The sequence below is a fragment of the Vidua chalybeata genome, chromosome Z (assembly GCF_026979565.1).
Source record: "Vidua chalybeata isolate OUT-0048 chromosome Z, bVidCha1 merged haplotype, whole genome shotgun sequence".
Lineage (NCBI taxonomy): Eukaryota > Metazoa > Chordata > Aves > Passeriformes > Viduidae > Vidua > Vidua chalybeata.
In genome coordinates, this window is record NC_071570.1 from 439,533 (window position 1) to 452,182 (window position 12,650).

Genomic DNA, 12,650 nt, shown 5'->3' on the forward strand with positions numbered 1-12,650 from the left:
TGCGGGGCCGCCGGGAGCATCCCGGGATCGGCCCGGAACCGGCCTCGGCAGCGGCCGGGGCTCCTCCCGTACCGCCGCCACGGGGATCCGCGGTGCCGGCTGCGCGGCGGCCGCACGGCTCCTGTCCCGGCAGGCGGCTCCGCAACCCCCGGTCCCGCAGCCGGCGGCTCCCTGGGCCCCGCTGCACACAGCCGGCCCTGCTGCCTCCTTGTTCGCTGCTGCAAGCCAAGGTACAGCGCTGCTCTGTGCTGTTGGTTATTGGTTATTGGTTGCCCTAAATGCGGCTGAACTGGGGCTCGTTAATAAGGTGTGATGGGTGTACCTCACCCGGGGGTGGATGGTGAGTCCCAGCAGCCCGCCGTCCCCGTGCCACGCCGCTGGCGCATGGCTGTGGCGTCCCGCTCCCGGTGCACACACGGACAGGCGTTCTCCCCTCTTCCCAGGGAAGGGCCGGCTCCCCGGGCCGCCCCTCAGCCCCCGCGGCTGGCAGGGGCAGCGCACAGCCCCGCAGGGCACCGGCGTGGGGCTGGCGCCGCGGCTCTGTGGGCAGGGGCAGGGCGGATGGAAGCGGACAGGGACGGGGAGCCGGGAGAGCAGCCGAGGAGAGGCGGGCAGGGTCCCAAGTGGGCTCAGGGCCCGAGGGGACAGCATACCCTCGCATGCAGCTGGCAAGTGGCGACTTGCCTGCTATGGCACATTCCATGCAGGACACCCCTGCCAGGGCACTGGGTCGGGCTGTGCCCGCTGCTCGCAGCTGTGCAGTTCAGTCCTTCTCCCTGCTCCTTTAATTAGTAGCAGTAAGAGCAGCCGTGTCCTTGAATTTTGTGTCATCCTTATCTCGTCCCTGATAACCGTCCCCGTATTTGTGAAAGTCCCACCTCCATTGGGTCTTTCCAGTAACTAAAAGAGGGAAATGGGGAGAAATGTCATCTTTTGGACCCTCGATCATCAGGCCACTCTCCAGAGCACCTGGTATCTCCTTGCAAACAGATTGTCTATGACAGCACCCAGTTTCCCTACAGATTGGATCCCAAAGGATAATGATCCGTTTCTTTCCATGCTGCCATCACAGTGTCTCTGGAGCTCATGGTGTTTTCTGAGCTGCTTTTTGGCACTAATCAGGCGGGTATAAAGTGGAGTTCCCCCAACCCCAGCTACTCCTCCCGCTGCCGGCTTGTGGTTAAGGAGGAAAAAGAAAGGAAGACAGAAAAGAAAGCCCTGGCGTGAGGTGCCTTTGTTCAGGGCAACTTATGCGTGAAATCTTTTTGTCCTTCCTAAAGGAAGGCAAAAGTTGCAGTTGATTTGGGGAAAAAAGAGGCGAGTGCAGCGCTCCTGAGACGGAGGTGCCTCTGTGGGCAGGCGGGAGGAGGGTGGGTGGGCAGACCCTGATGGGAATCTGGTGCAGCAGATGTGCTGGTGTCTGTCTCCTCCCTTTTCTTCCCTTTTCCTCTCTTTTCTTCTTGCCTTGCCTTCTCCTTCAACAAATTCATCAGGCCTTTGACTTTTCTTTTCCAAACCTGCACCTGACAGCTGCATCCCCTGAGGATGTTTTGTTACACACTGTAGTGTCTAATTCTGGTGTCTTTCCAAATTCGCGTTAAAATCCTCCTGGGAATCAAGGTGTAAATATCCATGCGTGGTGCAGTTGTACCCGAAGGTCCAATCTGACGGGGCTGTGCCTGCCCTCAGAGGCAGGAGGGTGCTGGGTGTCCTCTGTGACCCAGGCAGGACAAGGTGCAGCCGAGCTGGCAGCTGGGCACGGTGGGCAGGAGCAGTGCCGGGAGCCGGGAGGCTGCTGCTGCTTCCAGCCCAGCGAGCTTGGGCTGCCCAGCGGGACAGCGTTCCCTGCCTGCATGGCTGCCTTTGCCAGAGGCTTTCCCTCTGCTCTTGGGGGAGGGAGGAGGGGGTTTCTTTGTTAGCTTTCCTTCTCCTGTCTGCCTGCAGCCGGGCCTTCCCGTGCCACAGCCAGGTGCCCTTGCTCCCCACAAAGAGGCAGCGGTGGGGTGTCCAGGGATGGCGGGGTGGGACAAACCTAGGGGTTGACCTGGCCTAGCTGAGCTTTCTTGTCCAGCATCCTTCTGGTTTGGGCTGTGACTCCCCTGGGAATATGAAATTTAGTTCCTCTCATCTTTTGCTCTCTGAGGTTCGTCTCTGTAGTGTCCTGCAGCACCCACACCTGGCACCTGACCCAAACCACGCAGGAAAGGGTGACTCCAGGGTGACACCTCAGTGCAGGACATGGCACAGGCACAGGGAGTTCTCTAAAGAAGCTGTCACCAGCTGACCAGGGCCTGCAGATGTCATTTTCACCTGCTTTTAAACAAACATTGCAAGTGTTTTCTTTGGCATTTTGAAACCGCTGTCACAAGCCCGTTCAGAGGGAGCAGTTTCATCCCCTCAGGACACCTTTCCAGGGATGGAGGCAGAGCTGGACATGGAGTGGGGGGTTCAACCCACGCTGGCCACTGGCACCCTCCAGCCCCAGCACCAATGGCCAGCAGAGCCTTCCTCACATTTAGCAGTGCGAGAGGAAGGAAAGGGTTTTTCCTATCCCATCCCCATCCCCGAATTGGGTTATAGGACTATAAATCCCTGCCTCTCTGCCAGGATGGTCTCAAGGATAAATATGTGAGCTGTAGTGGATATTAGTGGTGGGAAGCACAAACAGAGGATCTGGCATGGCTCTACTCCTGTGCCTGCCAGCCTGAAGGACTCTGTCCTGGGAATTCATGTGAATTCCTAAAAACACACGGCAGAATTGCCGCCAGGAGCCACTGAGGACACTCTGCAGTGCTGGAGCAAGCAGCAGGTCACCTGCAACAAGTAACAGGGCTGTAAGATGTTCCTGGGGATGCAATTCACCTTAATGAGCAAATACCCGGAGCCAATCAGTGCCCACATTCCCACACTCTTTATCTTCACATATTTCACAGGAGTGCAGAATTTGATCCATCACACCAAGCTTGTTGCACTGAGTAATGAAATATAGGGAGCATTAAGAAACACTTTTGGCAACACCTCTGGTGAAGTTTTCCGGTAAAACCTATCAGTGGCCCTGAGCAGTTTGGGAAATAATAATACGGAAGAAGCAGAGGCAGTGGAGTTTTACGGACTCCCAAGGCACAAGAAACCATTTTATTTAAAAACAATGCATTCAATATCAGGTTATGGCACATGAGTCAATGCTGCAGGCACATCACACCACGGGATCACACTGAGAGCTCCCGAGCCCCGATGCTCACGACGGCGATGCGGCACGGTCACGAGGGGAGCCAGGGCACGAAGTGCTGTGCAGGCACGCTCCAGCCCCGGGCTGGGCACGCACACTGCCCGGGACCGGGCTGGGCACGCACACTGCCCGGTCCCGGGCTGGGGACACACACTGCCCGGTCCCGGGCAGGGGACACACACTGCCCGGTCCTGGGCTGGACACACACTGCCCGGTCCCGGGCTGGGCACGCACACTGCCCGGTCCTGGGCAGGGGACACACACTGCCCGGTCCTGGGCTGGGGACACACACTGCCCGGTCCCGGGCTGGACACACACTGCCCGGTCCCGGGCTCGGCACGCACACTGCCCGGTCCTGGGCTGGACACACACTGCCCGGTCCCGGGCTGGGCACGCACACTGCCCGGTCCCGGGCTGGGGACACACACTGCCCGGTCCCGGGCTGGACACACACTGCCCGGTCCCGGGCTGGGGACACACACTGCCCGGTCCCGGGCTGGGGACACACACTGCCCGGTCCCGGGCTGGGGACACACACTGCCCGGTCCCGGGCTGGGCACGCACACTGCCCGGTCCCGGGCTGGGCACGCACACTGCCCGGTCCCGGGCTGGGGACGCACACTGCCCGGTCCCGGGCTGGGGACACACACTGCCCGGTCCTGGGCTGGACACACACTGCCCGGTCCCGGGCTGGGGACACACACTGCCCGGTCCTGGGCTGGGGACACACACTGCCCGGTCCCGGGCAGGGGACACACACTGCCCGGTCCCGGGCTGGACACACACTGCCCGGTCCCGGGCTGGGGACACACACTGCCCGGTCCTGGGCTGGACACACACTGCCCGGTCCTGGGCTGGACACACACTGCCCGGTCCTGGGCTGGGGACACACACTGCCCGGTCCCGGGCTGGGGACACACACTGCCCGGTCCTGGGCTGGACACACACTGCCCGGTCCTGGGCTGGACACACACTGCCCGGTCCCGGGCTGGGGACACACACTGCCCGGTCCCGGGCTGGGCACGCACACTGCCCGGTCCCGGGCTGGACACACACTGCCCGGTCCCGGGCTGGGGACACACACTGCCCTGTCCCGGGCTCGGCACGCACACTGCCCGGTCCCGGGCTGGGGACACACACTGCCCGGTCCCGGGCTGGGGACACACACTGCCCGGTCCCGGGCTGGACACACACTGCCCGGTCCTGGGCTGGACACACACTGCCCGGTCCCGGGCTGGGGACACACACTGCCCGGTCCTGGGCTGGACACACACTGCCCGGTCCCGGGCCGGGGACACACTGCCCGGTCCCGGGCCGGGGACACACTGCCCGGTCCCGGGCTGGACACACCCTGCCCGGTCCCGGGCTGGGCACACCCTGCCCGGTCCCGGGCTGGGCGCGCACACTGCCCGGTCCCGGGCTGGGTACACACACTGCCCGGTCCCGGGCTCGGCACGCACACTCCCCGGTCCCAGTCCCCAGGCTGGGTCCCGAGGCTCTCCGTGGTCGTGAGGCTGGAGCAGCTCTGCTTGCAGCGTCCTTCCCACCGCTCACCTGAGAGGTGCCCTGGCCCTTTATGAATGCCAGCCATTGAAAAATAAACAATGCTTTTGGTATGGCCCTTACTAATGAAACCTTTATTACAATTATGGCATTTTTTCTTTTTTTATTTTTTTTATTTTTTTTTTTATCTAAAACAACTCCATCAGGCATTGAACTGTAGAGCCATTGAAATAAAGACACATTCATTTACAGAAAACCTGCTTTTTCCTATTTGCCCTGTTTTTGCAGCCTCCATTCACAGTTAGTTCTGTTTCACAAACTCTTGCTTTTTGGCTTAGTCTTACAATTAAACCTGGTAGCCAAATGCCTGTTTTCACATGCCTTGCTACCGTTCACCGAGGAGACGCAAGCAACAAAAATAGAGACCCAAGATGTATAAAAGAAGAGATGACACATGTATTCCCAATCCTATGTACACCCCCAGCACCTTGGCACCCATCCTGTTGGCAAAGGGGCTGGAGAGGGGAGGGCAGCCCCCCGCACCTTGTAAATAACAATTAAATAAATAATAAAGATACTTGCTTATTAATGCAAAGGCATTTCTGCTGGAGAGAGGCAGCCCCAAAGAGCCTCTCCTCCTGAGCCGCTGTCTTCTCCATCCCCTGCCATCCTCACCTCTCCCTCAGACCCCACCTGGCCAAACAAAAGCTGTGCACTTTGAGATGGTTTTCCACCTTGCATGAGCTTGGGCAAAAGAATATTGATACTAAGAAGCAATTTACTTTGGGCTGTGCTGTGCCATCGATCACGGGGCAGAACTCCCATTAAAATCAATGATTCTGAAATGTTCAATGTGGGTCTGGAGCATCGATGGGGAGTTTTGCTTTAAAAATCAATGATGTAATATGGCGCTCTGTCAATAATTTTTCTGTATTCCCATTTCCAAATATTTGCAGTCAGTTTTGTGCTTCCTTCTCTGCATTTGGTGCCTCTTTGTGCTTTTGGAAAGTTCTGGGGGTGATGCCAGGGCTGTGCCCAGGGCTGGCAGGGGGTTGTACCCCTCTCCAGGACCATGGGAGGTTCCGGAAACTGTATGGAGCACACTGCTCCCTGCTTTCATGCCAATATAATGATAATAGTTCTCATTTCTTTAATGTGCTGGTGAGAAATGATGGGTCCCCACAGGAAATTCGTAAAAGGTCTCTTGATAAAAATATCTGGCATTCAGACAAGCCAAGAAGGGTCACTCAGGGTTCGGGGTGACCCTTCTGCCCCGGTGGGCTCTTTGCCATTAGGATTAGCGTTGCTGGGCACTGCTTTACCACGGACCCCAGTGACCAGCACAGCTGCTGTACAGCTCCATAGGAAACAATATCAGAAATTATTAATTCCTGCACTTCATTAACGACCAGTGCAGAGCTCTTCTTTCCCTGTGCAATTTCTAGTCTGAGCCTAAACAGTCTGTGTGCTCCAGCACGTGGAGAAGGGTCCCTGGAGGCTTTGTTGGGACTGGTGCTGCCCAGCTGCTGCCAGCCCCACAGCTCCCAGAGAGGCTGTGATCCCACAGCCCTTGCTGGCACTGGGGGCACTCAGTCCTCGCCTGGGGGCACGGCACTGGGACATCACCCTGCACCACTGTGACTCCGTGAGCACAGGCACTCGAGCTGGACCCTGCTGAGCAAGTGTGAGGAGCGCAGGACTGGCCAGGGCCCCAGGAACAGTGGCTGGGGCAGTTCTGGACATGGGGCAGCAGGGGGGTGATCCAAGCCCCACCACAGCCCTAAACAGCCTTTGGAAAAGCAAAGCTGGGAAATGTGGGATAATTCAAATGAAGGAGAAAGCCACCAGCTCCTTCTCCACCCAGGGGCGTGGGGGAGAACCATCCTGGCTGGGGGGCCAATGGAGCTGCGGTGCCACAGTGGGCACCAGGACATGCCTGGGCTGCTCAGCTTGGGTGTTGTGCAGGAGATCTCCTTCCTCATCTCCTATGTCTGATCGTAGGTAAAGAAGCTAAGAAAAATTACCTGTGCCATTTTAAATACTGGATTTTGCATCTTCTTTCATTGTTGGGTCAGTTCTCACTCAGAACAGTAGAAAATGGTTAAATACTTGCCAGCATACTCATAAGAAACCCAGTAATTTCCCAGGTTCCTTAATCCTGAGAGATAATGGCCAACACTTCCCAACTGTAAGTGACCCTATTGTTTGTCCTGTCCCCAAACAGTTGGACTTCCTGTGGTGCCAAGGAAGCATCTGCCCTGTCTGCCTTGGAGTGCTGTTGGTGACGGGAAAATGGGGACACTACTCCAGCCGTCTGACTGGTGAGTTAGAGACATAAATGGGGAAATTTGGTCATGGCATTTCCTCTTTCCTGCACTCCAGCTCTGCTCACTTCCCTGCAAAAACTGGTTTTAAAAATCCCAGCACCTGGCTTCCATTTTTGCCCATCCTGCCCAAGCAGAGGGATGGGGTTTGGGGCTTTTCTCACCAAATATGTCTACAGAGAAGCCTAATTCCATGTATTGTGGTGGTTCAACTTTAAAATCAAATGACAGAATAGTATCAGATGGATGGGAATGAGCATGCCTCCGTCTGTCTAGTCTGGACTAGGATCTGTCCCGAAAGGAATTAAAACACTGAAGTATTCCAAGAGTGATAGAAACACCTAGCTAAGGTATGAGCCACTTTGTGACCTTCTTCTTGTTATTCTTTAAAAAATGTAAAATTCAGTAAATACGAAAATACCCAAGCGGTGGAAATCAGGATCCACACTGAGGAACTTGCGTGTGACGATGCGCTGCAATTCCGAGTGGCTTCCTCCATCGGCCACGGCAACGCCCAGCTATTGAGAGCAACAGATACAAAAGAAGCAAAACCTTTTAAAAGTAGCATTTCTAGCTCTAATGGGAAGGAGCAATAAAATTATTTAGGGTGTTTAGTAGAATGCTAAAATATGAACAGATATTAAAACATACTGAGTGGCTTATCTAGAAATGCAAAATGTTTCAACTTTGCAGCTGCACAAATCGCATCCACAGAACATGATAAAAGCTTCTGCACCACTAAATATGCTGAAACCCTTGGATGAGCAGTAGCTAAAAAGCATCTTTAAATTATGGAAAAGATTCTAGGGTAGGTTTGTTGCCTGTTTAGAATTCTATCTGAAGAATGTTTAATTTGGTTTTGGGCACTTTTTAGACAATTGTTTGGCACTTCAAGATTTAGGTTCTTAGGCACAATGCGACAAGGTGAGTTTGGCCAGTCCTTCACCATGCATCCTGTAGAGCAGCTGGAACTCTGCAGGCAGCTGGTGGGACTCCTGCCACTTGGTGGTGAACTTGGTTCCCTTCTTGTCATAGTAGTGGTACGGGAGGTCCTCCCGCGTGTTGGGGTCGAAGGCGAAGGGCCAGAAGCCGTACAGGTGGATCTCGTCACATATGGCCGAAGCCAGGGTGTACATGAGGATACCTGTGCTCAGCCGCTTCGGGGACAGGTGCTTGTTCCTCCAGTACCTGGGAAGACAAGAAGGTGAGTCAGAATCAATCTGCCCAGAAAGAAATAACTGAAGGCTGTTCTGAAGCAACCACAAAGCTTCAGTGGCTCTGACAAGAAGTGGTCCTGACTAGCCAGACTGTGCCTCCCACATCGGGCATGAGGGGAAAAATCAGTTAAGAGATGTATTTGTACAAAGAGATGTATATGGCCACTTACATGAAAGGCAAGCCCACCCACCTGTTAACGTGCTGCATGATATTTCCTGGCCAAGCCAGCTGGACCTTTAGCTGCCCTCTGTGCTCCACAAAGAAGTCAACCAGTGTTCTCGTGACTGTTGCTGATGTGTGGAAGAAAAAGGCAGGGATCCAAAGAATGGCCCCATCGAGCTTTTTCAAACTTAAAAAGAAGTTGTTGCGATCCTGAATGGTCAAAAGGTTGTTGTAATACTTCTCCAGGATGCTGGGGTTGAAGGTGGTAAGGTTGGTTTTCCTTCCAACATCTTTCTGGAAAGCCTCGGTTGGAGCAAAATTGCACCGAAAGACAAAATCCGATTTATCAATTTCCTGCCCACACTGGCTCCCGGTCAGGATCCCGCTGTTGCCGACCACGGCGCAGATATTGTAGTGCTTGTTCTGGATGGGAGACACGTCAGGAAGCAGAGACTTGAAGTTATTGCTGATGGAGAAAACATACTTATGGCTGGAATAATCATAGTGCATCAGCTGCCCGATCCGAACGCTGCTCTTGGTCAGAGAAAAGTTTTTGATGACGTCAACATGCTGAAGGATTTCTTGCCTAAAACAAGAGCAAAATAACAGAAAACATGGAGTTCTAATTCCCCTTTGTTTTGCAGTGGATTTGTTTTCTGCCTAGACTTATATTTTTCCTTTTTATAATTTAAAGTGTACTGAAGTAGTTTCCTGAGCAACATGGTGCAATGGCTTTTAAATCAATACAAATAGATGGGAATGAGGGAGCTGGCTCCTCACCTAGAGCTCCACTTGGATTTACCAGATGGTCCCTACGGACGCCAGCTCAGGCTGTGCCTGTGCCTCCTGGAATAGTGTCAGGATTAAAATATGGGATTGGCTGCTTAGGACAAGGGATGCAGCTCCCATTACACCCCCCACAGTCACCCAGCTGCGGGGTGTGCACTGCACCGCCCTGTCTGGGCTGTGACACAGGGTGAGGACAGCTTTCTGCTGGGGCTGTGTGTGCCTTTCATTCCTGGTGCAGCCACAAGGCCAATTTATATATTTATATATATATATATATATTTATTTATTTATTTATTTATTTTTATGTTTTCATTAACAAGCTTCCAATCACAAAACCAAGCGGCAGTCGCTGTCTCCATCTATGCAAATATAGCTCCTTAATTCATATTTGGGCAAGCACAGCAGCACTTTTAGGAGGGTTATTAGGGATACTTACAAAGCAAACAAAACCAATCCTGCTTGGGAATTTCCCTTGCACGGCATAAAATTAGAAACTGAATAGGACTTTATTTACTTATGTTTATGGAAAACAAACAACCATTCCTTCAGCTCACATCCTCCAATGTCTGAGCATTAATGGAGTCCCACTGGGTGCCCTAATTATGGGTTCTGGCTGACGGACAAGTGCAAAGGCAGCTGCTGAGGCATCAGCTGAAATCATCAGAAGGATCGCACAGGAACAAGCTTATGGAGCTGCTGGTGCCAGGGAAGGAGTAACACTGAGGGTGGCCACTGTCACACAGCCTGGGAGGTCCTGGGCAGAAGATGGGACTAAGTGCCACCTCCTGTCTGTAGTCCACGGCTCCTGAGGTCAGCGTGTGGCAGCACTGGAAGGGAATTACTTGTCCTGCTGTCCTTGGACAGTGGCCTGAAGGGAGGAGAAAAGCCCAAACCCTGCACTGAGAGGTGCAGCAGCTCCATCCTGCCTGGCCACAGAGCCAGATTCCTTCTCCCCAGGTGGCACATGTGAGCAGAGCCACGAGGCAGTCCCTAAACCAGCAGGCATTTGTCAGGACAAAATTACAGTCCAAGATGGCAGTAGCTGTCTTAAATGGCTGCATGGTTTTATTTTCTTTTATAGAAATGCTAAATATATGTAATCAGCAAATAGATGTATGTATAAAGAGTACAAAGCTCTGTGCCTGCCCCTGCAGCCAGAGCGGAGCTGGAGGCAGGAGCAGCACTGCACTTGCTCAGAACTGCCAGCAGCTGGGAAGTTTCTCTGCATGTCTCTGGCCTCCATTAACAGAGCCTTTCATGGCTGTTACCGGCCAAAGTGTTTCCACTCTTAAACCACAGCTATTTATCCTGGGGTAAGGACAATTCCACTTGCACACCAGGAAAGTGGGTCACGTTCTAGTACAATAATGTGTGTTGCACCCTGGTGTCCTGCTCTGAAATAATCAAGTCTTTTGGGACAGCTGCAGCTGTCTGGGGAAAAGCTCTGGTTCAGCCTTTGTCTCTTGCCGCTGGCAAATTCCTCGGAGCTCAGAGTACCCAGCAGAGTGCTGCATCCCCTTAACTGCTGGTGGGAAGGGGCACAGCCGGGGCCGTGCCCAGGTGCTTGCTCACCTCTGGTGGGCAAAGGCGCTCCGGTTGAAGACCCACTTGGAGGGCTTGTCCTGCAGCTCTTGGCCCAGGGAGTTGGTGATGGGGATGAACGAGGGGTCCAGGAACTTCAGTGCAAACTGAGACCTGGAGATGGGCACAGACAGCAAAACATGCACACACATGGAGACACATGGAGATACAGAGACAGCAACTTACACGCATGGGGACATCCGTGCACACACATGGAGACACATGGAGACACAGGGACAGCAACTTACACGCATGGGGACATCCATGCACACACATAGAGACACATGGAGACACAGGGACAGCAACTTACACACATGGGGACATCCATGCACACACATGGAGACACATGGAGACACATGGAGACACAGGGACAGCAACTTACACACATGGGGACATCCATGCACACACATAGAGACACATGGAGACACAGGGACAGCAACTTACACACATGGGGACATCCATGCACACACATGGAGACACATGGAGACACAGAGACAGCAACTTACACACATGGGGACATCCGTGCACACACATGGACACACACACATGGAGACACCCGCGCACAGACATGGGGACACACGGAGACACCCACGCACACACATGGAGACACATGGAGACATCCATGCAGCGCACATGAGGACACCCACGCACACACAGAGATACCCACGCAAGCACACAACACACGTGCACACAGAAAGCACACGCAGACACCCCACACACCCCACCGGCCCCCGCACACCGCACACACAGATCCGCAGCCCGTTACCGACCGTGCCCGACCCGCCCCCGCGGCCGCCGCCATCAGCACCACGGAGAGCGGCCGGCGCCGCCGCCGGGGACGTGGCCGTGCCGGGGCCCCCCGCCCGCCTCCCCGCACCCCGGGCCATGCGGCTGCCGCTCCCGGCGCTCTCCGGCCCCGCTCCCCCGTCCCCCCCGCAGCCCGGCCGAGCCGGGCCCGGGCCCACCATGTCGGGCCGCGCCTCACCGGAATCCCGCGTGGAACATGTACATGCGGGGTCCGGCGGCGCCGGCGGCGCGGGGCGCCCCGAAGATGTTGTCCTTCTTGAGCGAGACGTAGCTGATGAGGGACAGGATGAGCAGCGCCACGCTGAGCATGACGAGCCCCAGCACGCTGGCCACCCGCACCATCTTGCAGCTCCGCATGCCGGAGGCGGCCCCGCGGCTGGGCGGGTGCGGGGCGGCCGCGCCGCTACATTGGGGGCGGCGGCGGGGCCGGGGCCGGGCCGGCTCCGCCGCGCTCGCAGGAAAATGGAGGGACGGGGCGGTGAAATGGCAGCCGGGAGCGCCCGCGCGGCCCCGCACGGCCCCCCCCGCTCCCGCGGCGGGACGGCCTCGGGCACACCCCAGCGCCCCGGTGACCCCCGACACCCTCGTGCTTCCCTCCCCATAGGCCCAGCGAGCCCCCGTGAAGGCCCTGTGCCGCCCCCAGCCCCAGCGTGCTCACCAACAGCACCAGGTTTCCCCTCAACGTTCCCAGTGTGCCCTCAAAAGCCCCAGTGCCACCCAGAAAGCCCCAGTACCCCCCAACAGCCCGGGGGTCTCCACAGCAGCAGCTCCCTCCCCAGCGTGCCCACCCTGACATCCTCGGAGTTCTCCCAGCAAGCCTAAGGTGTCCAGACCACCCTTCCCACTGCCTTGGGGTGCCCAAGTGACCCCCCCAAAAGCCTTGTGTGGCCCAGTCTGGCAGCCACAGGGACCCCCCTGGACCCCATGGAGCCCCCAGATACGCACGAAGGCTGAGAATGGCTCAGCCATGGGGGGCCCAGGCTGCTGGGGACCTGTGTCTCTGCTGGGAACCCTGTGCCTTTGCTGGGGGACCCCTG

At 55.9% G+C, this 12,650-nt stretch overlaps 1 protein-coding gene and 1 long non-coding RNA gene across 6 annotated transcripts in view; one reads left to right on the forward strand and one right to left on the reverse strand.

Annotated features, from left to right (window-relative positions):
- Positions 1-4,715: 4,715 nt before the first annotated feature.
- The window catches only part of LOC128782180 (uncharacterized), a 32,596-nt gene continuing 24,661 nt past the window's right edge, over positions 4,716-12,650 (forward strand). For 2 of the 4 annotated variants that reach the window (XR_008428687.1, XR_008428690.1), the window contains exon 1: positions 4,716-7,053. This is a non-coding gene — a long non-coding RNA (uncharacterized LOC128782180). The remainder of the gene's footprint in view (positions 7,054-12,650) is intronic. The other 2 variants (XR_008428688.1, XR_008428689.1) reach the window with 2 other exon arrangements.
- ST8SIA3 (ST8 alpha-N-acetyl-neuraminide alpha-2,8-sialyltransferase 3) lies at positions 4,884-12,079 on the reverse strand. Of its 2 annotated transcripts, XM_053932384.1 has the most exons (5): positions 11,792-12,079; positions 10,798-10,920; positions 8,465-9,022; positions 8,201-8,244; positions 4,884-7,574 (listed from the first exon to the last, which is right to left on the reverse strand). In XM_053932384.1, the coding sequence occupies exons 1-5, from the start codon at positions 11,968-11,970 to the stop codon at positions 7,492-7,494; spliced, it is 987 nt and encodes a 328-aa protein (XP_053788359.1). In that variant the 5' UTR covers positions 11,971-12,079; the 3' UTR covers positions 4,884-7,491. The 2 variants fall into 2 exon arrangements, with proteins under 2 accessions (XP_053788359.1, XP_053788358.1); XM_053932383.1 differs by lacking the exon at positions 4,884-7,574 and having other exon boundaries at positions 7,581-8,244; positions 11,792-12,078.

Excerpts from the sequence above, each read along its gene's own strand:
- ST8SIA3 (XM_053932383.1), bottom strand. The coding sequence starts at position 11,970 with ATGCGGAGCTGCAAGATGGTGCGGGTGGCCAGCGTGCTGGGGCTCGTC. Across the intron at positions 10,921-11,791 it reads ATGTTCCACGCGGGATTCCG|GTCTCAGTTTGCACTGAAGT; the intron begins GTGAGGCGCGGC and ends GCCCATCTCCAG. Across the intron at positions 8,245-8,464 it reads ATCATGCAGCACGTTAACAG|GTACTGGAGGAACAAGCACC; the intron begins GTGGGTGGGCTT and ends TTGTCTTCCCAG.